This window comes from Megascapheus bottae, chromosome X, assembly GCF_031878675.1.
Source record: "Megascapheus bottae isolate mThoBot1 chromosome X, mThoBot2.hap1, whole genome shotgun sequence".
NCBI lineage: Eukaryota > Metazoa > Chordata > Mammalia > Rodentia > Geomyidae > Megascapheus > Megascapheus bottae.
The window spans coordinates 71946237-71973273 of record NC_143547.1 but is presented as its reverse complement, the minus strand read 5'-3'; the positions used below and the strand labels follow the sequence as shown (position 1 = coordinate 71973273).

General features: G+C 38.6%; 2 protein-coding genes across 2 annotated transcripts in view; one reads left to right on the top strand and one right to left on the bottom strand.

Annotated features, from left to right (window-relative positions):
• Positions 1-27000, bottom strand: part of Atg4a (autophagy related 4A cysteine peptidase) — a 52857-nt gene extending 25857 nt beyond the window's left edge. Inside the window, exons 1-2 of the mRNA XM_090326492.1 lie at positions 26865-27000; positions 751-861 (exon numbers count right to left, since the gene is read on the bottom strand). Coding sequence (XP_090182618.1) covers positions 751-861; positions 26865-26874 — 121 coding nt within the window. The 5' untranslated portion in view covers positions 26875-27000. The remainder of the gene's footprint in view (positions 1-750; positions 862-26864) is intronic.
• On the top strand, positions 1601-2314 carry LOC150041320 (uncharacterized). Its single transcript, XM_090326470.1, has 2 exons — positions 1601-1807; positions 1968-2314. Exons 1-2 carry the CDS (start codon positions 1661-1663, stop codon positions 2184-2186), a joined length of 366 nt encoding a protein of 121 aa, XP_090182596.1. The 5' UTR covers positions 1601-1660; the 3' UTR covers positions 2187-2314.
• Positions 27001-27037: the final 37 nt, after the last annotated feature.

Here is a 27037-nt window from a genome sequence, read left to right as displayed (position 1 = left end):
ACAAGATTGCTGGGGGCGTGGTGGCTCATGCCTATAATCCTAGCTACTCAGGAGGCTGAAATCTGAGGATCAAGATTCAAAGTCATCCTGGACAGAAAAGGACCTGACACTCTTATCTCCAATTAACCTCTTGAAAACATGAAGTGGGGCTTGGCTCAAGGGTAGGGTGATAGTTTTGAGCTGAAGAACTCAAGAACAGCACCCAGACTGAGTTCAAGTCCCATGACCCCCCTCCCCAAAAAGTTAAGAAGATTCTCTCTCAAACAACAAGCCTGGAATGGTATCTCGTGTATGAAATTCCAGCTATAAAAGAGACATAGGGATGGGATATACGGAGGCCAACCTCAGCCAGGTAAGACCCAAACAAAAAGACATGGTAGAATGGCTCAAGTGGTAAAACTCTTGCCAGCAAACATGACGTCCTGTCCTCATACCATTATTATCTTTTAAAAAATTGGAGGAGAGTTTGGCCTAGTGATAGAGTGCTTGCCTAGCATGCACAAATACCGGGGTTTGATTCCTCGGTACCACATACATAGAAAAAAAAGCCAGAAGTGGTGCTGAGGCTCAAGTGGTAGAGCTCTAGCCTTGACAAAGTCCAAGAACAGTGCTCAGGCCCTGAGCTCAAGCCCAGGACTGGCAAAAAATAAAATAAAATAAAATAAAAAAAAGTTGGAGGAAAAGAACAGGACCTTAACCTCAGATATCTACCTCAGTTGGATTCTTAAAGGCCAATACTGTAAACCTTACCTGTTTTAAGGAGATGCTGCTTTCCCAAGATCCATACCAGCTCATCTGTATCTGGAAATTCTTCTAGGTAGTCAGTGAATATAGTAATCTGGTTTTCATACTTGGATAAAACTAAAAGAAAATAAATATGCACAAAAATTAATAGAATAGACTCACTGCTGTTTTTATGGTGGTGGTATTGTGTTTTGTCAGTCATGATGCTTGAACTCTGGGCCTGGGCGCTGTCCCTGAGCTCTTCAGCTTAAGGCTATCACTATACCACTTGAACCACTTCCAGTTTTCTAGTTGTTAATTGGAGATAATAGTGTCACGGACTTTAGTGTCCAGGTTGAATTTGAACCGTGATCATCAGATCTCAGCCTCCTAAATAGCTATGATTACAGGTGTGAGCCACCTGTGCCTGGCTTTATGGTATTTTTATTTGTCACTTTATTCAGACATAACCTCTACAAAGAAGGTTCTTGAGTATGATAATGACTATAACTTGTAGGAGGTGAGTGAGGTGGGAGAGATGAGGGCTGAAGGTTGCAAGGGGTAACATTAACCAAAATACACTGTACTCATAAGCTGGCTTGTTGAATTGAAACCTGTGTGCAACTACTTAAAGATGATAATTTTTTATGTAGTAAAGCTCTTGATTCTCCAACTAGAAAGTCTGGGCCTCCCTTTCCAGAACCTTCCCTCTCCTTCCCCTTTACACCTACTCACCACCATCACAATAGCCTCAACAGAAGCCATGGTGGTACTTTGTGATATATAAGCTCCTCCCCGGTCAGGGATTGGCTGACTGGGTAGTGGCTTGCTGATGCAACAATGGTTAAGGGTGTGGCCACCTTGTCCTAGGTAGGCATATAGATGAGTTTCCTGAGGCCTGGAGGTGAGACGGCTCCAGGTAAGCAAAGCAGAAAGGATGACCAGGACCATTATTACAAGGAGTAGGGCTGCAGCTGCTGCAGCTACTGCCCTTGTCCGCAAGGGAAAGTCACTTGGGCGAGGAAGATCAAACAAACCTGGGAAGAACAGGAAGCCTCTGTCAAGACCTGGATCCAAAGGAAAGGTGAGGTAACCCAGCCACGGTTCTCCCCTTGTTCCCATTGACTCTCCCCTGCCCCAAGATTCTCTCCTGTGCTCTCCTGGCAAAAAATGTTCCCAGACGTACCCCTTCCCATGAAGCTTCTGTTCCCTTCTCTCCTAAGAGATCCTTGTTGTCCTTCCAGGTCCAGAGAACAGCTGTGGTGGGTCTCAGGTGCAGCAAACCGCAGCGCAAGTGGAACCAAAAGGGAACAACCAGATCTGCTGCTCTACCCACTCCCAATAAAGAAACAGGACCGGCGCCAATCTTTGGCCACCTCCCTAATAAGCGGCTGCATAAACGTGAGCCAGCAAAGGACCAGAAGAACAAGAAAGGTCCATCATCTAAGCGGCTACTAACATGAGAGCCAGGCCAGAGAAGAGCCTTGGGACCATCTCTGAGGTCTCTACAGCCCTGTCCACTGGCAGGTGGTCCGCCATGTCCCAGCACATGTTATTCCAATGGGAACACAGTATGATGAAATAAAAATCCATCCAGATGATCTGATATGTTTCTTTGCGCTCTGTGGTGGTGGGGGAGGGAGAGGCAAGGAAAGGGGAGATGAGGGTGAGTGCGAAGGGAGGGGGGGAGTCCTCTAGGTAGAGATGGTTCCATGGGAGGGAAGAGAGAAGATGAATTTCTCCCTTAGCACTTTGCCCATAAGACAAGTAAAGGCTGTTCTGTGCTCCTTCCTCTCTCTCTCTTCTCTCTCTCTCTCTCTCTCTCTCTCTCTCTCTCTCTCTCTCTCTCTCTCTCTCTCTCTCTCTCTCTCTCTCTCTCTCTCTCTCTCTCTCTCTCTCTCTAGTGAAATACAGTTGAGCAGAGCTAGTAGAGATTTGATGGTAGTATTCTTCCCCAAATGGGAAAATATGATTAAAATACTTTAAAAGGGTGTGAATACCATGGTAAAACATTTAGAGTTAGCATACATAAAGATGTAACAGGTCCTGTCTGGGATGTGGGTACGATTAGGAAGGGAGAAGAAGGTGACTATATGTACATGTGTGAAAATGGAACAATGACACCTGGTGAGATTTGTTTGGGAAGGAAGGAGGAAGGTCAAGGGAGAATGATGGATGGGGTAACCCTGATCAAGGCACAGTATCTGTATATATGCACATGTCACAATGAGCATATATTCTGTGTATAGTTGTGGTGTGTGGGTGGGAAGTATGGGAGGGGTGATGGGATATGTGTGGTGGTGGAATCCCTCCATGAAACAGTGTACAAAGAAATTCCCCCAAGGACACCTATCTCATAGTACAATTTATTGCAACCAATGCAATGAGGTACACAATTAAAGGCCCCCAAAATGATCCAGAATGTCAAGGAAATGGGGAGTCAAAGCCAAGGGAAAGAACGACAGATGAATGAAAGGAAAAATAGGCAAATATTATCTTAATATTCAACCATGTAATTTGAGGGAATGGATAAACTTGAGAGATATGGAAGAGAATGATGGAATGGGTGAAATTGACCAAGATGCATTGTATGTGTAACTGACAAGGTAAATTGAAGCCCCATCATACCACTAAAAGGCAATTTAAAAAGAAAATTAAACAATATAACATTTGTTGGAGGTGTGGCAAGCATAAGGCTCTGATTTCAAACCCTAGTAAAAAAATGAAATAAGGGGCTGGGAGTTTGGCCTAGTGGTTAAACTGCTTGCCTAGCATGCACGAAGACCCAGGTTCGATTCCTCGGTACCACATACATAGAAAAAAAAAGCCAGAAGTGGTGCTGAGGCTCAAGTGGTAGAGCTCTAGCCTTGAGAAAGTCCAAGGACAATGCTCAGGCCCTGAGTTCAAGCCCAGGACTGGCAAAAAAATGAAATAAATATAACTCATTCTTAGCATTCACAAATAACTATCCTGATGTTGTGACACAAATAAAGCTATGTGTTTGGTCTCTGTCCCTGTTTTCTGCAGAGTTTCTAAAACATTTGTTACTGTGTTTCCTGAGTACTGGAGATTCCAGGTGTATTTTTTGTACTGATATTAGCTCTTTGATCCTTGTTCCAGACACAGAGTTCCTAATGTCTTGGAACTGTCTGGGTAATAATAAGATCTTTCATTCTAATAAGATGACTCTGTGGGCTGTTGGATGGGGACTAAAAGATCAAGCAAAGAGTAGAAACTTGGAGGCTTCAGCTCTACCCTACTCCCACCCCTAGGAAAAGAATGAGAAGATGGAGATCCAGACAAACATAGATCATATCTACGTGATGAAGTCTCCATAGAAAAAATTCTCTGAACCTGGAATTTGGACAGCATCCATGCTGCTGTCCAAACATGAGGAAGTACCATGAGGACACTGCACCTGAAGAGACAAAGAACCCCTTCCTTCCCATACATCCCGCGCCTCCCATCTCTGCCACTTTGTGTTTTGCCTGCATTCATTGTAAGTAGGTAAACACAAAGAATTTCCTTGCATTTGGTGAACCCTCCTTACAAATTATTGAACGCCCAAAAAGGGACAAAGGAACCCTGGCTTGGTCAGAAACAGATCATTACCTGGCATTCTCAATATGGAACAGTCTTGTAAGGCTGAGCACTTAATCTCTTGGCTCTGATTCCAACTCCACTGGTGTCAAAATTAAATTAAATCCCAGGACACATTTGTGGTATCTGGTGGATAATTGGCTGGTATACAGAGGAAAGCCTCCACATATCTGGTTTGCCAGCTGTTGAGTGGTAAATAGAGTAGCAAAACCACTAGAGTTTATCCTGTTTATCTTATTGCTGTCTCTTGAGATTAAGAAATGAAAAAAAAAAACCCTAAACCTCATTAGTTCATAGGCCACAGTTCCACATTTCATTCCCTTGCAGTAGAAGAGTTAATTTTTTTTCCTTGTGTACTACTTATGGGGTTCTGTTCAAAGACTCTCAAGATTCGCTCATGAGGAGAGACTGCTTCCAAATTCTTTGGAAGTCATTTTCAATGGAAATAATACAAAAAGTAGTAAATAAGTTACTAAGCCAGCCCACAAAAAATTCTACTTTAATCTGTAACTAGAAAAATTAAATTGATTTCCCAGTTTATGGTGTTATTTCTATGAGAAAAAAAATCCAAGCTCAAAGCTAACAAATGCCTTCTTTCCATTTTTCGAGGCTCCCTGGCCTCTATAGAGAGGGAAAATCACCAAGAGCAGAGGATCTTAGTGAAGCTACAACTAGCTGCAGGGTTACTTTGAAAGTAATTCCTATAGATCTTATAAGTACAGTTTCTTAAGCAGTTGGCATTCTGTTTTTCTAACTCCCTAGAAAGGACAAACTGTTTTCTTTTTGTTTTCTAAGGCAGGAGCATGCTATCCTCACAGAAACAAATGTTTCTAAATATAAACAAGTCTTTTTGATCATGAAACTAGGTCCATCTGCTCAAAATACTTTGTTGGAAGTTGAAGTTAGGATCTGCAAAGCAGTTTTAGAAACACAGCGAATTAGTGGTATTGCCTTTCTCAAAACATATTGCAAGGCTTTAGGAATTGAAGTAGCATGTTTCTTTAGTATGTTTTAATTATTAAGATTATAGTCTGTAGGGCCAGGAGTTTGGCCTAGAGGTAGAATGCTTGCCAGGCATGCACGAAGACCGAAGTTTGATTCCTCAGTACCACATACATAGAAAAGCCAAAAGTAGTGTTGCAGTTCAAGTAGTAGAGCTCTAGCCTTGACTATGCTCAAGGCCCTGAGTTCAGTCCCCACGACTGGGCGAAAGAAAGATTACAGTCTGTAGTATTCCGACCCTTAAAATAGTTAGAAATGAAAGAGCTATCTCATTCCACAGTGAGAATTCATCACTGCCAAATCTGCCAGGAAACCTGTGCCCTCTTAGCCTCTGTGCTGCTGGCCTCAGCTCCTGGACCTTGTTCAGGAAATACCAGGCTAAAAATGTTCATCCAGGTCAGACCATTCCCAGCAAGTGATAGATAGAGATGGGCAAAGCTTGCATAATACCTTCACATCTCACCCTACACCCTGCACAGGTAGGAGAAATCAGGTGGAAATGAATATCCAGTGTAACTTAGAACGAAAATGAACATCAAAAAGATGTAACTAGAGAATAAGAGTGGTGAAAGGGCAGTCTATGTGGCACCTGGTAGGGGTGAGGAAGGGTGGCACTGTATCAATGTACAGCATGTATGCATGTAAGCCTTGGGTCTGTTTTTAGTACTGGCTGCAAAAATTATTTCTCTATCTCCAACCCTGTCTCAGTGAGTCATTGCTCAGCTGTCTGGTCAAATGAGTACAGCCCTTTAAAGCCTGTGACAACTGCTCTGCTTCATTTGGGATGACTCTGAGAAAAATGGTAGCCAAAGAATTTGACTCTGGCTCTCCACTCCCTCTCAAGCCTAGCTAGGCCAACATGAAGGTCATTATGGTCTCTATTCTTCTTGATTTTCCTCTTCCAAGAGAGAACATTACAGTTCAGTCTATCCAACCACAGTCAGACCTTGGTCAAAGTGACATGAATGGAAGAAATGAAAACCAGAACAAGATGAGATTTACAGAAGCAAAGAACAGTGGCATGCAGAGATTATATACATACATATCCATATCCATATCCATATCCATATCCATGTATGGGGCCTCAGGAAGAAAAAATACATTCTACATAAGAACTCAGATAGCTAAAAAAAGCTATCCCAGAAGTGGTTAAAAATCTAATTTCCATGGGGGAACTACTGTAGTGGCAATTGGTTTGAAGTGCATTATATGAATATAATAAAAAGTCATAGATTGGCATTGGTGGTTCACATCTCTAATTTTAACTACACAGGAGGCTGAGATCTGAGGATGGGGATCTGAAGCCAGCCCAGACAGGAAAGCCAAAAAGACTCTTATCTCCAACTAACCACCAAAAATGTGGAAGTGGTGCTGTGGCTCCAGAGGTAGTATGCTGGCCTCAAGGAAAAAAGCTTAGGGACAGTGCCCAGGCCCTGTTTTCAAGCCCCAGGACCAGTATATCAGACACAGACACAGACACGCACACACACACACACACACACACACACACATATGCACACGCTTGCATTAGTGCACCTACACATGTGCCATAAGAAAGCCCATCTAAAATTTTGTAGAAAGGACTGGAGAGGATAAGGAAAGAATATCTCATGCATGCAATCCTAGCTGCTTAAGAGACTTGAGACATAGGATTGAAGTTCCCGGGCAACCTGAGCAAAATGTTCATAAGAACTTATCTCACAGAATAAGTTGGGTATGATAGTGTGTCATTCCAGCTTGGTGGGAAGCTTAAATAGGAGGATAATTGTCCAAACTGGTTAAGGCAAAAGATGAGACCCTATTTCAAAAATAACCATAGCAAGAATGGGCTGGAAGTCTGGCTCAAGAGGTAGAGTACCTACCTAACAAGTGCAAAGCCCTGAGTTCAAATCAAAGTACTGAAACCCCAAATAAACAGAAAAAAACGAAAAATAAAGGGTAAATATGATCATATTACATTATATGCATTTATGGAAAAATCACAATAAACCTCTTACTTTTTCATAATATACAATTCCAACACAATTACTTCCAATTTCCAATAAAATTACTTATAATAACAAACTCCTTTTAAAATTGTTTGTCCACAAACTACTTTTGTCTTGTTTTTAAAACTAAACAAGTCTAGTATCAACCTGGTTATAAGTTCCTGCTCTTTTTACAGACAGGTCTATAAAGTCAGAATTATAAACATTCACCTCGGTAGAATAAGAATTCATTCCAACAAGAACTGAAGGGCAATGGGCTTCACCCCACTGTGTTTTTGTCAGTCCTGGCAAAATCAGGGCCTGGCCACTGTCTTTGGGCTTTCTCAAGGCTAGAGTTCTATTCTACCACTTGAGCCATGGCAGCACTTCCTGCATTTTCTGTGTATGTGGTACCAAGGAATTGAACCCAAGGCTTTATGTGCTAGGCCATAGTGGCACCACGAGGCCACACTCCTGGCCTTATCCCATTATATTTTTTAAATTTTTATTTTATTTTTGGGTTGATGTACAAAGGAGTTATAGTTACATTCATCAAGTTGTAGGTACATTATGTCTTGAACATTGTTACCCCTTCCCATGTTTTCCTCCCACTTTCTTTCCCCCACCCCCTCCCACCCATCCTGTTTTTCCCTTACCTTCCCTTTTTCAAGTAAACAAATAAAAGTATATATAATATACCAGGTGTCAAAGTCAGATACAGCAACAACATAAGATAAACCTGGAGTTCATTTCACCTAGCCTCATCCTATAAGGACAAATATACATAGCTTTTGAGCTATTATGATTCTCTCTTAGGAGAATTCTAAGCATCCCATTGTATTTTATTTTAATAATAATTATTAACCTGAAATCTCTTCTGGGTTATGTTAGTGACAAGCTCATACCTGGACCAAATTTTCTTTTATTTCATGGAACCAAAAAGTTTCAATCCTGACCAAGGGGCTCTATGTACATGTCGAGACATGTCATTGGCACTCAACCAGGAAGAAGATAACTCTGCCTTCTTCTTTCTGCTTGTGCAGAACTGCGGTTAGCCAGAATGAGAGCTTAAGATATATTCAGGTCTTTCCTGATCACGTGCCCAGTTCTGGAAATGTCCAACATTCCCTATGCATGCATGCATGCTTTTAGCTTCTTAGGAATCTGCCCAAGCTTTTCAGAGTCACCAAGAATCTTATTTCCCAGATTTTCCTTTTAGGCTGTCTGGTTAGCTGGAAATGTTTTCCACTTCTTCAGCCATCTGAAAAGTTAATTGTTTCTATTTTTTATGGGGGGGGCCTGGATGGAAACATTCTTCATCTCCCAGTCAGGTCAAATAAACAGTCATGTAGGGTAGGGGTTTTCCAAACTACTATCAGACAGATCGAATAATAGCAATTCTCTAAAAATGTAGCTTTCAAGGCACTCCCACTCCATTTTATCTCCTGCGGCTGCCAGGCTGTTTTTGTGATGGCTGCTGGTTTTCAAGGCTACAGCAAAGCAGTGGAGCAGTGGAGCAGGGGTCAGGAAAAGTGAAAACACCATAAAGCTCATTCTTCTTACTCACAGGCAGTCTGCTCTCTTGAGCATATATTCCCTGAATTACTACAAGATTTTACTTTATTTTTTCCCCAAAACTGTTGATTCTGAGAAGTGCTACAAGTTTCTGCATTGCTATTATAGAGAGAATGTTCAGAGGTACTAACTCTGCCATTTTTGCTGATGTCTTGCTTCTTCTAGTGATTGACTACATTTCTAAGGGTTGTTTTAGAAAACTGCAAGTAAATGAAAGAATCACCTTGAAAAACATTTTTGTTATAGATTCACAAAGATACTTTGTACATCAAGGCTCCTAAACTCTATAAAGCTAGAAAAATAAAAACATCACAAATGCCCTAAAGTAGAGTGAATGAAAGGCTACAGAACCTCTTGACCAGGAAGCCCTTGACCCATAGGATAAGTTCCTTTTAGATCACTCATTTTAACAGTATGTCTAGTTCCCAAACAGCCTTTGCTGCAGCACATACATATTTACAATACTGTCTCATCACATCCATATAAACACAGGGTAATGGCCAAATATTCCGCCACATTTCATTCCACAAGCTTTACAGAGGACCCACTGTGTGCTAGGAAAGGAGGATAAAACATCAGTGGGTATAGCCTCCATTATCCAAAGGCTTTGAATCTAGTAAGGAAGATGTAGAAACAATTAAAACCAGCAAATAAAGTGAATGAAAATGAAAGAGTGTGAAAGAAAGGGAGAGGAAAGTGAACAAATAATTCCAACTGAGGAGTGAATGGGCCTTCCCCAACCTAGAAAGGCACCATCAGAGCTTAGCCTTAATAGCAATTAAGTAAAGTGGTAAGGGAGAACGTAGGAAATGATTGAGGAACAGGACTAGGCTAGCAGCTAAGTGTGAAATGGCATGACAGAAATGAGGGGGGGGGAAGAGATGGAGAGACATAAGAGATGGTCGGTTGAGAAGTAGGGCCTAAGAAAAGGGGCATAAATCCAGAAAACCAAATCTCCAGCACAGTCTGGAATGGGCTTTCACCCTTTTCCTGGGTCTTCTTACCGCCCCCCCCCTGATTTTTCCCAACTGGTCACTGTTCTTCCAAATTGGCGCCTCTTTTTGCTTTTGCTCAGATTACTACTTTTACAGACAGATACCTGTTTTTTACAAAAATAAAGGGATTAGCCTTGCAAAGAGAACCACATGTCTTTCTGACAAAACAACAAAACCTAAAACAAAATAACATAGTGCTTCTTAAAGATGCCACAATCTTTGGTGACGAGGAATACAAGAATGGATCCATAGAAGAAGAAAGATTTGAGGCACCTCTTCCACAACACAGATAAGAAACCTCATGATTCTTCATCAGCAAGTCTGTTTGTTTTTAAGAATCCATGTGTTAGTCACATGTCACTGAGTCATGGCTATATAACCCTTGGAGGACAATTTTACATTCCTATCACTGCCAAGTCATGGAATTGGTCAAGTAAGCCTCCATAGTATTGTGTCTAAAAAGCAGCAATATTCAAATCAGCTGTTCAAGTGGTTCATGGAGGAATCAAGAAGCTGTGACAATATGTAGTTCCAATGGAAAATGTGTCCATTCATTTTCTCTAATCTTCTGTGATTTTTCTACACCATCACTGTAAGGAAGAGGAAGATAAATTCCATCCCTGTTGGAAACAGCTCTATGCTAGGGACTCCAAAATGTAGGTTATAGTCCTACCCTGCCACCTAACTTGCTCCATGACCTTGGAGAACCTACTGTACTCATTTGGACTTCAGACTCTCCATCTATAAAATATATGGTGAATTTCTCAAACAGCAAATTTCATTTCATGAGTTATGAAATTTACATAGTAGGTTGGAGTCAGAATGTTTAAAAAATGAAACCGAAAAGAACTGAAAATATTAGAGTAATTGCACACAGTAAGGATAAGTATTATAATAGCAAAACACTTACATGTTTATAAACCAGGATGAAATGTATATGTGGTTGTTTTTTACCTCTCCTACCGAACATGCTTTCCTTTTTTGTCAGGGCCTTGTGCTTGCTATTCAGGCAAGAACTCTGTCACTTTAGTGTGTCCACATAAAATGTATTTCTAGACTGATGTAGTCAAACATAGTACCCACAAACAACATAACACTTTTTAAGTCAATTAAAATAAAAACAATAGAAAATTCAGAGGGGATTGGAGTGTAGCTCAGTGGTAAAATGTGCACCAAGCATGTTCAGTCCTAGGTTCCATCTCAAGTACACACACACACACACACACACACACACACACACACACACACACACACACAAATCAGCTCTTCACAGCAATCACCACATTTTAATGGCCACACGTGTCTCATATCTATCACATCGGATAACACAGATATAGATATGTTCTATCATACCAGAAAGTTCTACTTGACAATTCCTAGTCTAAGGGACTTTTTTTAAGGGTTCTGTGGGAAGTCTAGTTAAGATGAGTTGTTATGAGGAATATTCCAGGACCTAAAAAGAGAAGATGGGTTCATCCGTCTCTCTCTTACGAGAGTTTACATGTGAATTTCAAATTAAATCAACCAATATTCATTGAGTTCTGAACTTGGCTCTATGAGAAATACAGAAGAAACATCCTCATAAATACTAGCTAAAATATTAAGTGAGCCAAGTAAGCATTACAAATCTAGTTATATGTGACCTTTATGTAAAATAGATTTACTACTAAAAATGTACAAGCAAAATGTTGACAATAACAGAATGCTGTCAAATTCAGAAAAGAAAGATATCGATGAGCCCTGGAGTTATCAAGTAAAATTTCAAGAAAGAGATTGTATTTGAACTAGTATTTAAATTATTGCTTGAATTTTGATGAGCAGAGATAAGAAAATACTCCAGATGAAGGGAATAATATTAAGTATGTATGCATTGAAGAGAGTAGAGGAATATTGAAAACAGAATATAGAGGTGACAGGGAACTGGATTATGAAAGGGGTAATGCCATTCACTGGAGTTCAACCCCTAGTGAAGCTACAGACAATTTTTGGAGCATTTTTTTGTGATCCTGGAGGTAGCTTCTTAAGGCAGGGAGGGCAGGAACCATTATTTTCATTTTAGACTTTAGGGATTTAAGTCTCAGGAGAGGTGATATGACTGTTCAAGGTCATATAGGTAATGAGTAATATAACAAGTATTCAAAACCAGCAAAATTTATTCTCCATCCAGTATTCTTTCCACTATATATATATACATATATATATATATATATATATATATATATTGGTGATATGGATTGAAAGCTGGATTGAAAGCCTAAAGACCAGGAGATCAGAGAGAAGGTTTTTGCAATATTTCAGGCCTAAAGCATTGCAGACCTCACCTAAGTGACAAGAAACCAGATGCTCTGGTTATGTAACATACCATAAACCAAAATGACAATGTGAATCCCACTGTTTATAGCGGGAGTAAAAGTAAAAAGTCTGAGGTTGGAAGAACATAGTTATATTTAACTGGAAGTGATCTAAAACTACCTCAAAGAAATAAATATTAACATTATAATTCAAACAATGTTCAGATTTTTCCAGAGAGCTAACAGCAATGTTTTGGACACAGTTCCTAAGCAAACAACACTTCATATATCTATGCATTTTTATAAAGCATTTCTGTCTTGGTAGTGTTTGTTTCCCCTGTCAATTTCAATGTTTATTTCTCAGAACAAATTGGTCATATGATCTGTTAACTCATTTAGATTTCCAGAGAGAAAAGACTGGTGCAAAAAGGTCAAGGACCAAAGGTGTTGGGGCTTTTCTAGGATAGTCCATAAAACTATGGGTTGTGGACTTAATTCTCAATACTGAATTACTAAATAAAGCTAATAAGTAGATGACTGTCAGATTACTTTTCAGGAGTCTATCTGTAATTGGTACTAAACTTCTAGAAATCTTTCCAACTTCTAAGACAATTCTACTTGACAAAAGTAAAATACAAATACATTGACCTTGGCATTTAAAGGCTGCTCCAATAAGGCCACTTCTGACATTTCCAGTGGTCCCCTACTACTCAGTACTCCTTCAGGTTATCTACTATTTTTCAGTGTGTATCTTTCTCATAAGGCTTGAATGCAGAGCCTGAGTTCAGCTGTCGCTTAGCTTTTTCTCTTAAGGCTAGCACTCCACCACTTGAACTACAGCTCTACTTCTAGCTTTTTGGTGGCTAATTAGAAATAAGAGTCTCATGTATTTTCCCGCCCCAGTGGCAAGCATCTACTGTTTCAGCCAAAATCATCCACATGATACATTGGAGAGTCTTATTTCTGTTTATTCCTGTCCCACTTACCCTTAGTTCCTATTTCAAATACAACATTCTCCATGAGTCCTTTTTCCTCATTTTCTCACCAAGAAGTTTAAAAAAAGCTCCTTCTACTGGATTCAGAATCCTTTATTTTTCCTTTATATCATAGAGCTCTTGTACTTTAAATCATTCCTATTTGCTGGTATGTCATCTCAGCTATTAAAATGAACTGCTTCAAGTCTCAGTATACATGATAATCATCTCTATCTCCAGTGCTCTTGGACATATTTTGCAATAACTCATATCATGTCCCAAGGTCCATCAACTGCTTACTGAATGAATCAGTTCATTGAAAATTTATAAAAGCTGGTTTATTTTCCATCTGAAAATCAAGGGCATAATCCTTTTCGATATACATACTGCATATGTGGCTGGCCACGTGCTAAGCCCTAGAGACCTTACTAATTCCATATCTGATGGGAAGAGTCTGAAAGGAGCTCAGTTTGTTATAACAGAATGTATGTGAGCACAGAGGGCTAAGTGAACTTAGAAGAGGATCAGCTAAGGCAATATGGTGCCCTAAGGAGGCCTTGGAAAGAAAGTGACAGTAACAGAATAGAGAGTTAAGCAAATAGGGCACCAAAAGGTGATCAGAGCCAAGGAAGCTGAGGGCATAGAGTCTAAGCAAAAGTTATGCTGTAAGGGGACTGGCAAGGGTTGAGCCTGGAGAAGGTGCCAGAAGATACCAGTCCTGGCAGCCATGGCAAAGATTCTGGACTTAATGAATGCAGGCTCATAGAAACCCCAGAGGGTTGCTAATGCTTCCATAACTAAGCCTAAGTATTCTGCAATTTACAGAACAGAAATCATTGCCTATAGAAAAAAATACTAGGCATTTATTACTGCTACTCATTATCAAATTTAATTCTTTTTTTAAAAAAAGGAAAGATTGGATCTTCCTCAAAGAGATAAGGCAGGCCTCAGTCTGGTAGTATGTTGTGTGTTTGACCACCTTAAGGGACTTTGTCCTTTCAAGAAACACTATGCTTCATTTAGAGCGCTTTTCCAGTTTTCTTCTCAGTTTATGACTACCTCACCCTCTTCCCAGACCACAGGAATTTTCCCCATGTGCTTTCAACATCACACTTCATTAGTAAATGCTGAAAATACTTTGCCTCCAAAGTAATGTAAAACTACCTTGCCAGTTAAGTTTTTAGATTACAGAAAATTATATGTGTACATTTACTTTCAAAACATTAGATAAATTCCAAATTAATCATAAGGCAAATTTTTGTAAAGTAAACTTGAGTTTCCTGTCATTTTATTACTATTCGAACTAGGTTGTTTGAGAAAAGACAATTTAAGCCATCTAAAAAAAAAAAGATATCATTTGCAATTAAATGCCCTCTCATTCCTGACGTGCACTCTATGTACCAGACACACAGAATTAAAGTCTACCCACAAGCATGAAAAGACTCAGCCCAGTGACCAAAGCGAAAGATGTTCCATAAGCATCAAAGACCCAGTTCAATGATCAAAGTATAATTTTTAATATCTCTCAAGCATGGAATATCAACTTACTAATCAAAGCACAAACTAAATATCATCCAACTGTAACTTTATAATGGTTTTCCTTACAGGATGTTCAGACAACAGTCCTTTCATTTAGACTTTTCTAGTCTAAAAAGTTTTTATTGCACATGCTCCAATGATTCTACTTCTAGGCTAATATACAAACAACATAAAATACATCAAAAGAAAAACAGATTTTTAATCATGGCATACCATACATGAGGATGCTATACAGCATCATAGATATTGTGTTAAATAAAAGAAGCCAAACAGAAAAGAATACACACCATATGATTCTATCATTATAAACTTTGAAATTAGGTACACATGACTTATGATCACAAGGGTCAAAATCACTGTTACCCTTGGGAAAGGGCTTTGGAGGAGACAAGAAACATTCTATGGGGCTAGAAATGCATATATCTTGATATGGACAAACAATACATTTATAAATCTTACTTGAAGCCAGATGCTAGTGTCTCATGGCTGTAATCCTAGCTACTTAGTAGGCTAAGATCTGAGGAACATGGTTCCAAGCCAACCCTAACAGGAAAAAAAAAACTTTGCAATGAAAGTTTATACAAAATACCATCTTTATAGTTTTATTAAAGATAAAAGAAGCCGGGTGTGTTGGCTCATGGCTACTCAGGAGGCTGAGATCTGAAGATCATGGTTCAAAGCCATCCCCAACAATAAAGATCGTGAGACTCTTCTCTCCAATTAACCACTGGAAAACGGGAAGTGGGGCTGAGGCTCAAGGGGTAGGGACATAGCCTTAAGCTGAAGAGCTCAGGGACAGCGCTCAGGCTCAGAGTTCAAGCACCACGGCCCACAAAAAAAAAAACATAAAAGAAAAGGTTTAGTCACTATACCAGATTCATTTCTAAAACAAACTAACAATAGAGTTTAAAATTACCCTAATATGGGTCTCATTATCATAAATAGAAATATAGTAAATTTATTCTACACTTCTACATATATACACAAGCACAAATACACATAGACACCAAGTTTAAATTTAAACCAAGAATCTAGGGACTTTACAATTTATCAATAAAGCTAATTTATTAGAGTTTTCCATTTATATGTTTCCAAAATACTAACTATATTTATAAACTCTCTTTGACTATGAATTCACAAAATCATTCATTGTTCTTTCCTATTATAGCATTACTGGTCTTCACCAGTGAAATATACTGGATTTATTTTTGTTTACAAAGCCAAAGTTATTTGTTTCAATTTTCTGGAAATTATTTTTTAAGGCCAGTATGGGAGGCATTAGCTAAGCTGGTTTCAGTGCCTTAAACCAATATCCAACTAAGTGTGAACAAGAAAATAACAAACTTAGCAATCATAAACTATGGTCTATTTTCTAATGAGTGAACCTGCCAATCAGAAACAACCAAGTAATCTCAAAGGGTTCTCTATTTTAATAAATCAGGGGTCAGGAGTTTGGCCTAGTGGTATAATGCTTGCCTAGCCTGCACAAAGCCCTAAGTTTGATTCCTTGGTACCACATACACAGATAAAAAAGCCGGAAGTGGTGCTGTAGTTCAAGTAGTAGAGCACTAGCCTTGAGAAAGCCCAAGGACAGTACTCAAGCCCCAGAACAGACAAAAAAATCAAATACTTCCTTCTTATTATTTCTGCAATTACTTTATAAAACTTTTCCCTTCTAGTGAAGACAAACTACTTAAGGTTTAGGACTACTCCATTCATGAATCACTGTCTGCTTAAGTATTCTTTAAAATTTTAATGTGCTCAAGTTTACAGATTTGCCCCTTATATCTTACTGAAAAAAATACATGTAGTACACTGGAGCCAGAAACCACTGGCTTATGCCTATAACTGTAGCTTCTCAGGAAGCTGAGTAGCTGAGAAGTATCACAATTCAAAAATACCTCAGGCAACCCTTCTATTAATCACAATAAAAATACATGAAAAAATACCTTAGGCAGGAAAGCACATGAGACTCTTTTCTCCATTTTACTTGCAAAAATATGGAAGTGGAGCTATAACTCAAGTGGTAGAGTGCCAACCTTAAGCAAAAAGCTAATGAACAGGCTCTGGACTTAAGCACCAATACCAGCACCCTCAAAAATAGAATACTAGACTATGAGTTAAGGGAGTTAGGATTTATTTCTTTCCTGACTTTCATGGTCAAGGTATCATGGCCAGTTTTGCAAGCTAAGATGAGGAAACTGGTCCATAAATTAAGGATAACGTTTCCCCCCCCCTTGTCTTGTTGATTAAATATAAAATTGATACATAAGTGCTAAGTAAACATTAAAGAAATGCTAATGTACCCCAAACTAAGAGTTTAATAAGAACTCAAACCTGGGTGTGGTCCATTGAAAGTATATTTATATTTCAAAGCTTCTACTCTGGATTCTATTACCTTATATTGCACCGCAGTCAGGATTAGAAAGAATACTCAAATTCTATCACTTCTGAGAAGTTAAAAAAATTCCATTTTAACATGTACTGAAAATAGTTTCATAAAAGAAAGCACAATCAATAACTTCCTTCCTCATCTTCCACAGTTTAGTGTTTTTAAAAGTGTATTTTTAGCCAGTGATCTGGTTGCTCATGCCTGTAATCCTAGCTATTCAGGAATCTGAAATCTGAGGATAATGGTTCAAAGCCAGCTTGGGCCCCAAAGTCTGTGAGGCTCTTATCTCCAATCAACCACCAGAAAACCAGAAGTGGTGCTGTGGCTCAGATTGTAGAGCACTACCCTTGACCTGAACAGCCTCAGGGACAAAGCCCAGGCCCAGAGTTAAAGCCCCACCACCAAAAAAAGAAAGAAAGAAAGAAAGAAAAGCCCATTTCAAGCCATGTAGTATCCATCATATTCAAGTTAAACAAGGAAAACTTTGATCAACTTTTGGAACACCCACACCGCATACAGTGCTATAATGCCCAAGTCATCCTCAGGGGTTTAAAAACAACTACCTCTAAAGATCACTTCAATTTCTAACTTCTACCACTCATCATGAACCCTATGATGAAATTTAGAAACACTTCACACTCTAAACTCCTTTGTTAGTAACCTAAATACTCTTTGCCAGAACCCCAAATGGAAGGTCCTATATTTTGTCACCTTTTGAAGTTTGTTTCTCTGCTGAAAGGATGTGATACATTCTCTAGTTACCTCAAAATACTTTCAATCACCAACTGTTCTTTCCATCAGCCAAGCTAGCAACCTCCAACTGGAAAGCCCAATAGTTTGAGTGATTTCCATCTTAGACACAATGAAGTTCTCCAAACTAGACCAAGCTTGGACATAAACAAATAAAATGCACTAGAGAAGGTAAATCCTGAACCCTTTAGATCTTCTAGAGAAGCATTCCCTTCAAGCATCCAGTGCAATCAAGTATCCTTTTTTTAACACTATTGAGCTTGGATCATGAGGACAATTTCACAAAAGCAGTCTTATAGCAGTCAGAAGAGTTAAATGACATGGAAAGAAATAGAACATGATTAAAATCAAATATGGATTCATACACACACACACACACACACACACACACACACACACACACACACACTGAATGATAATGATGTTTTGGGACCATTTGGTACAGAGGTTAAACATTAAAAGAATATTTCCATATGTCTTAGAATATCAGAATCATATAATAAATTAATATTCTATAATATACCATTGTTCTATAATATAACAGGAAGGAAGGGGGAGGGTATAGAACTAAGGGAAAATATGTGAACAATACAGCAGTAGTGCTCAACTGGACACAGATAAATGTGAACTATACAAATTGTGAGTAGAGATGGGAGGGACTGGGAGAGAATGAGGAAACAGAACACACTGTACAAAAGGAAATGTACTCATTACCTAACTCATGTAATTGTAATCCCTCTGTACATCATCTTTGTAATAAATATATTAAATAATAAAAAACAAATAGAAATCAAAATCAAAATAATAAAACTTAAAGAGATTAAATTATTTTTATCCACTTTGAAAAACAACGGGTTATTAAAAGTATATTCCCCCCCAAAGAAGCAGATAACTTGGATCAACTCTCATTGGTCAAACAAGATGAGTGTCACAGTAGAAACAAGGATTGTAGGAGGCCAGATAAAGGAAGTGACCATGGGCAAACACAGAGAAGGCCTCATACAGGAAACAAAGGTCAGGTTGTTTGACTCTCCATCCATAGGCCGGTGTTGCTATCTGCTTTGATTGCCAGCCTTAGGTTGTCCTGGCAGGATCTCATGTTCATAGTCTTTAAAATTAGTTTTTACTGGAGCCAGGAATTTGACCTAGTGGTAGAGTGCTTGCCTAGTATGCAGTAGGCAATTCCTCGTTACTACATACATAGAAAAAGCAAGAAGTGGTGCTCAAATGGTAGAGCTCTAGCATTGAAAAAGCCCAAAGACAGTTCTCAGGCCCTGAGTTCAAGCCCCAGGGCTGGCAAAAAAAAATAGTTCTCCTTCTGTACTGCTGGTGGGAATGTAAACTAGTACAGCCACTGTGGAAGGCAGTTTGGAGGTTTCTCAAAAAAAAAAACAAAACTAAAAACAGACCTTCCCTACGATCCAGCCATACCACTTCTGGGCATCTACCGTGAACATCATAACCCAGGTTATGATAAGGACACCTGCACAGCCATGTTCATCATTGCACTATTCACAATAGCCAAGCGATGAAAACAACCCAGATGCCCCACTGCAGATGAATAAATACAAAAAATGTGGTATATATACACAATGGAATTCTACATAGCCAACAGACAAGATAAAATAATGGCATTTGCTGGGAAGCGGATGAAACTAGAATGAATCATGTTGAGCGAGGTAAGTCAAGACCTAAAGAACAAAAGGTACATGGTCTCCTTGGTATGTGGATATTAGATCCAAACAATTCAAGAGAGATGACTCAATATTCCGTACCCAAGGTTATTGACATTGTCTTGGAGATATAAACATAACTACACAGACATAAAAATTTATGATGGGATATATAATCTATAGACATAATTTTATATAGATCAATATGTATCTATGACATACAAACTCTCAGCTTAATTTAATTTTGTTCTAAAATCTATCTGCCAGTGTTTGCATATTGTTGAATTCTTATTTGTTAAACATGACATTTGAAATATGATGTGAAAATCAGTGTTAATAAAATCTTTCAAAAATTTGTACTTAGTGAAGTTTCATGATAATGAATAAAGAGAAAGATGGTATGTAAATCCTAGTACCATTCTACTATAGCATGAAGGAATCAGATAAAGCTCTAAAAATGCTTCAATAAGAAGAGCCTCTGATATAGGCATTAATTTTGAAAAGAGCAAATAACTTGTCAGGCTGATGAAAGGTACTCGTAGTTACATGGCGTGATGCTATTGAAAGATGCTCAAGCTTATAAATCCCAAGTAACACTATACCTTTAAATAACCCATTGTTCATAAAGGAAATCTTAGGGAAAGTAAAAAAGAGAAACTGAACTTAATGAAAATGAAAATACTACATATCAAAATATTTGACATATGAACAAGCTGGAAGAATAGAAGCAGAAAAAAATTAGTTGTTGTCAGATGTTATGAATGGTGGAACTAGATGATGGGTATGACTATAAAGTAGTAGCACATAAGAAATATTGGAAATGATGGAATCTTGCTTGATTATGGTGATGGTTAAATAAATCTTTACACATCAAAATAATACAGAAATGTTCACACACATTGTTTGATGTGTTAGTGTTCCATTTCTGTGACAAATATTTGAAAAAAAAACAACTTAAGAAAGACAACTTAGTTAACAGTTTTATTACTTTCATTCAGTTCATAGATTTAGAACTTTGGAACTGAAGTGTGGCCGAAACATATGGTGGTAGGGCATGTGATGGGGGAAAGCTGCTTACATATTGGCAGCCAGAAAGCAGAGAGATAGACCGGAAGCGGCCAGGGATAAGGCATACCTTTCATAGGGTATACACCCCTGGTGAACTACTCCAACTAGGCCTTACCTCCTAATGAAAAGGCCCATTCTGTATGAACTTGACAACAGATTAATTCACTGAAAAAAGTTAGAACCCTTACGATCGAGTTACCTCTCCCTAGTGCCACTAGCTAAGGATTGTGTTTTCAACACATGAGCATTTTGGGAGACATATCTTATCAAATGTCAACATTGCAATATCAATTTTATTGTTTGATGCTATATTATACTTAGGTGATAGATAGATAGATAGATAGATAGATAGATAGATAGATAGATAGATAGATATCCCAGTCTAGCTTTGAACCACAATCCTCAGATCACAGGTTCCTGAGTAGCTAGGATTACTGGTATAAACCACCAGTGCCTGGCTGATTTAATTTAAGATATTTAGAACTATATAAAATTAAAACATTTTTCTAAACACATTAAGAGTGCTCAATACTCACATGTATATCTAGACATAAACCATACTGCTGTAGAGCATGAAAATATGCACTACTTGCCGGGCACAGTGGCTCACGCCTGTAATCCTAGCTACTCAGGAGACTGAGATCTGAGGATCGTGGTTCAAAGCCAGCTTGGACACAAAAGTCCATAAGACTCTTATCTCCAATTAACCTCTAGATAAACCAGAAGTGGTACTGTGGCTCCAGGTGTAGGGTGATAGCCTCGAGCTGAAGAGCTTAGGGACAATGCCCAGGCCTAGAGTTCAAGCCCCATGATGGACAAAAAAATGCACTACTTCGCCACTGTCAGACAAGATTACCACCCAAGATCTCTGAGAGTAATTAGTATGGCATTATATTGGGCTAGAATTTACACGCCATCTTCCCTTCAGCAATATTTAGCAAATATGTTACAGTGGATGTAATGGTGGAAATGTAAAATACTGACTTTCTATTTTATCTATAAATTATACTAGGTATGTTAGTTTACCTCTCTGTCCATTTTTGCTCATTTTAAAAAGGTATGGACTGATCTGTCTTGTAGGGTTGTTGTAGGATTACATTGGCTAAGCTCCATATCTAATATGTGTGATACATAAATGCTAGTTCATATTAGCCCTATTTTTATGTCTAAAAGGTTAACTTGGCTGGTTCTAGGAGCTGGACTCCAGTCGATCAGTTAAAAAAAAGCAATAGGGAGCATTTAATCAAATGAGCAAGAGAATCAGACCCTAACAATATCCAAGACCTAACAGAACCCCCTTTGTCCCTTGATGGACATAAATAGTAATCACATTGTTCCTTCATAACTTGGGGCCTGCAACAAAAAAGACAAAGTATTCTTCAGTAAGATTTATTTATCTTTCATCTTTCAAAAATGCAAAGCAAACCCCTGGCCTTGAGAGGCTCCGAATTAAAAGTTAACTATCATGTCTATCAAATCAAATAAAAGCAGATTATACTATCTAAAAAACTAATATTCAAATAAGTCACCAAGTAGGAGATGCATTTAGAGATGTTTCTCCATTAGATGTTTTTAGCAATCAAAACCAATACCCTGATGTATTATTATAGTGAAATGTCACTATAACTAATCCATTCTGGAAACCATACTATAAGTCTACTACACTTCAGTAACAGACTATATAAACTAGATAAAATTTTGCCAAACATGATGCATATATAAGGCAGTTTTGCTCTACTCCAGTGGCAAATTTCAGGAAAATGGCTAAATTCATCCCTTCTCCTGTTGTGCAAATCAAGAATGATTTTTACATTTTAAAATTGCCTTCAATCATTATTATTGAATATTGAATGACTTTGGAAATTGGGTTTTACTGCAGGCTTAATAATGTTCCTGAATTATTTCAACCTCAAATACAAGGAAAAACAGATTTATATGTGAAACTTATAGAGTAGTAAGTCTTTTTTTGCCAATCTTGGGGCTTGAACTCAGGGCCTGAGCACTGTCCTTGGGTTTTTTCCTCAAAGCTAGCACTCCGCCACTTGATCCATAGCAACACTTCAGGGTTTTCCTATGTATATGGTACCAAGGAATCAAACCCAGGTCTTTGTGCATGTTAGGCAAGCACTCTACCACTAGGCCAAACTCCCAGCCCTGTATAGTAAGTCATTTTAATAACTAATATTGCTTGATTTATGAGTAACAACAAGATATATTTTTCCTGTACTATGACAAACAATAAAACCATAATGAAATACATCTTCATATCCCCTACAATGGTTATAAACGAAGAAAGATATGAATAAATATTGGTACAGACATAGAGAAATTGAACCCTACTATGTTACTGATGGGAAGATAACATAGTGTAGCCTCATTGGTAGGGTCCAAGTCTGTCTCTCTTTCAAAAAGTTAAACAGAGTTATCATATCACCTAGCAATCATACTTCTAGGTATGTATGCAAAACAAATGAAAATACGCCTATACAGAAACTTATATTCAAATGTTCATAGCAGCAATATTCATACCACTGAAAAGGTAATAGAGGACAACTCAAATACTCATAAATACCAAAATACAATTATGTATACACTTGACAGTATATGAGAATGACATTTTATCTCTGTAGACTTCCTCGAAAAGATATACCACAACAATGATAATCAGCAACACATCAGACAAACTGAAGTTGAAGATTTCCTACAAAATAGCTCATAAATACACTACAAAGTATCAATATGATCGAAATAAAGTCTAAGAAACTGTCACAAACTAAAATATGCTAAAGAAACAGAACGACTGAATGGAACACAACTGTGAGAATCTAGTGGCAGTAGAATAAAATTGCTGTTAAGAGTAATGTATCAATATGCGTTTAGCATTTATGACAGATACAGGATAGAAGATTCAGTAAAAGCTGCCAGAACAATTGGGATATCCACATGGAAAAGAATAAACGGAAATAAGCTCAAATATGGGCTGGGAGTTTGGCCTAGTGGTAGAGTGCTTCCTAGCATGCATGAAGACCTGGGTTCGATTCCTCACTACCACATACATAGGAAAAAAAAAGCCAGAAGTGGTGCTGAGGCTCAAGTGGTAGAGCTCTAGCCTTGAGAAAGTCCAAGGACAGTGCTCAGGCCCTGAGCTCAAGCCCAGGACTGGCAAAAAAAAAGAAAAAAAAAGAAACAAGCTCAACTAAAAATAAACTCACACAAAAATTAACTCAAATGCATTACAGAGCTATATGAAAGAGATAAGAATATGATTACTAGAAGAAAATTGTTGCAATCTAGGATTAAAGAAGCACTTGCTAGGCATAACGTTAAAAGAATGGCCCATAAATTAGAAAGCTTTTCACTTCAAAAGAAACTGCTATGAAAAGGGAAATGGGCCTAACATGGTGGAACCCAGCTGTAATTCCAATACTCAAGAAATAGAGGCAGAAGGAACGAGTCATTCTGTCGAGATCTGTATTTTTAAAGGATGCCCACAAGGGGAAAGTATTTTTATGTGTCATACCTGCCAAAGCCTTATATCTAGAAAATATAAACATTTCTTACAACTCAACAATTAAATAAAACTCAATTTTAAAATAGTAAAAAGAAGGCACTTCATCATAGAAAATACACACATGGTTAATACACATGAAAAGATACCCATCATCCTTAGTTATAAAAGAAATTCAAATTTAGACCACAATGAGCTATCATTTCACACTCATTCAAAATAGCTGTAATAAAAAAAATACAGCCAAGGGGGCCGGGAGTTTGGCCTAGTGGTAGAGTGCTTGCCTAGCATGTATGAAGACCTGGGTTCAACTCCTTGGTACTACATACATAGAAAAGCCAGAAGTAGTGCTTTGATTCAAGTGGTAGACCTGTAGCCTTGAGGAAAGCCTTGGGATAGTTCTCAGGCCCTGAGTTCAAGCTCCAGACCTGGCAAAAAAGAAAAAAGAAGGGCCAGGAGTTTGGCTTAGTGCTAGAATTCTAGCTTGCCTAGCACGCACAAAGACCCAGATTCAATTCCTTGCTACTACATACATAGAAAAAACTAAAAGTGGCGCTGTGGCTCAAGTGGTAGATATCTAGCCTTAAATAAGTCCAAGGAGAGTGTTCAAGCCCTGAGTTCAAGCCCCAGGGCCAGCAAAAAAGAAAAAAAATACTCCGTTGGTGTCAGGAGTTTGGCCTAGTGCTGGAGTGCTTGTCTAGCATACACAAAGACCGGGGTTTGATTCCTGGGTACCACATACATAGAAAAAGGGCAGAAGTGGTGCTGTGGCTCAAGCGGTAGAGCCTTGAGAAAGCCCTAGGACAGTACCCAGGCCCTCAGTTCAAGCCTTAGGACTGGCAAAAAATACAGTCAAGGCTGAGGGCATGGTGGCAAATATTTGTAATCCTAAAGCTCAGGAAGCTATGGCAGGAAGAAAAGGATCATCATGAGTTTGAGGCCAGCCTAAGGCACATACCAAAACTGTGTCTCAAAAAAAATGAAGCAAGGCAAAACAACAAGAAAAAGAGTCAACAACACATTCTTCTTAGGGTGTGGAGCTACAGAAATCATCCTACATTCCAAGTGGAAATAAAAAAAATGGTGCTGCCACTTTGGAAAAGTTTTAAAGTTGAAAAGTGAAACATAAATTTTTCTAGGAACTATTAATTATCTTAGATATCTACTCAAACATATGTTTAAAAATAATGATAATAAAATGAAGTTGGCTAAGTCCTCTAAAAAAACATATCATGCAATTACATACTTGAAAAAGTGTATAATTATCTCCACAATTTTATTAGCACCAGTTAGTTGTATAGGGGGTTTCATTCTGATGCAAATATTATTTTTTGATTATTGTTTAAAATGCTGGAGATTGAACTGGGACATGCCAGACAAGCACTTGACCACTGAGTTACAGTTTCAGTCCTTGGTGAATTATTTATCTGTTAAAATATATGTATTATTGTTGAAATGGAAAAAAATAGGCGAATCCGGGTGAAGTATATATGGAAATTCTATACTGTCTTTGCAACTTTTTTGTAAAAATATTTGATTAAAAATTTTAAGTAAAAGTAGAATTTAAGAAGTATAAATTCATGGATTGGTATCCGTATTTGGCATTTAAAAAAGACATTAAAAAGACAGTTCTAAAAATGAAATTAACAGATGCGCATTTGTAATAATTTTGATGATACAGATTGCTAACTTGGAAAAGGTTAAGCAAAACATTATCTGTCCCAAAGAGTTCCATTCTTCTCATTAATACTACTGTTACCAAAGACATACTAACCATTGTTACACTTTGAATTCCATCCATAAACATTTGTTGAATCTAGTTTCTGTTGTCATATAAGAACTCATACAATATTCTAGATTTTCCCTGTTGGTGTGAAAATATTTACTATCAAGCTTTTACAATCTGCAAGCCTCCTTGTATATCATAATACAATAGACAGAAATGTAGTCTTTCCTTGGGTGTACTTTTATTAAATGTAGTTTTGGCAAAATGCCCTGTGAATATACCCGATAAATGATATATCTTGCATCTTTCTGCTATGGCACTATTTGGATTTATTTTCCAGTCCTGGGCTTGATCTCGGGGCCTGAGCACTGTCCTTGGACTTTCTCAAGGCTATAGGTCTACCAGTCGATCTACAGAATTTGTTTCAGCTTTTTGCATGTTTGTGGTATCGAGGAATGTAACCTAGGCAAGCACTCTACCACTCGGTCAAACTCCCTGACTCGGAATTTTTTGTTTAATAAATGCTATAGTATTCGCTTAATAGTTTTAGGAATGTCTCACGGTCATGGTCTTTATAGTGATGTTAAAGTACTAACAAGATCAGAAGATTCTTAAAATGACCCTTATTAAGTGGGGCTAACCAGGCTACAGACTCATTGAGTTCTCTTAGCTGTCAAGTGGTGCCCGCGGCATCACACTCAGCTTTTGGCATCACCCTGGCACATCATCTTACTATTGTGTCATATGGCATCAGTGCTGTGGCACAATCGTAGTTTGATGCCCCTTTGCTGAGATGTCAGATAACTAATAGCTAATTTCTTTCCTCTCCCTGGGCAGTAACTAGGAGGGGGAGGGTAGCCACAGTCCCTGGTTCGGACTCAGGCGGCAGTACTCAGCGACAACGGTTGTCCCTTCCGCCTGCCACTTTAGGTCAGGGCCCCGAGGGACAAGTCCTCTAGCCTCCATGAGTCTCTCTATATGCCCCTCAATCTGTTATATGTGGACGAGTCAATGGCCCAACAGCGATCACCCACCCCTCTCTTTCACACACACAATTCCACAAGAACTCGCCTTTCCGTACCTGACTCCATTCTCCAGCTGTCATCCTCGGCCAATTCCACCGGCAACTTGACTACAGCGTTCCCAAGGGCGTGTGGGATTTGTAGTTCTTCCTGGCCAGGGGCCGAGTCCAAAAGAAGAACAGTTTCGTCCTCTCCCTCCCCTCCCGGAACTGCCCTCATACGGCAGCTCCCG

Coding starts and splice junctions, on each gene's coding strand:
- LOC150041320 (XM_090326470.1), top strand. CDS start 1,661: ATGACCAGGACCATTATTACAAGGAGTAGGGCTGCAGCTGCTGCAGCT. Junction 1,808..1,967: donor GACCTGGATCCAAAGGAAAG/GTGAGGTAACCC, acceptor TTGTCCTTCCAG/GTCCAGAGAACAGCTGTGGT.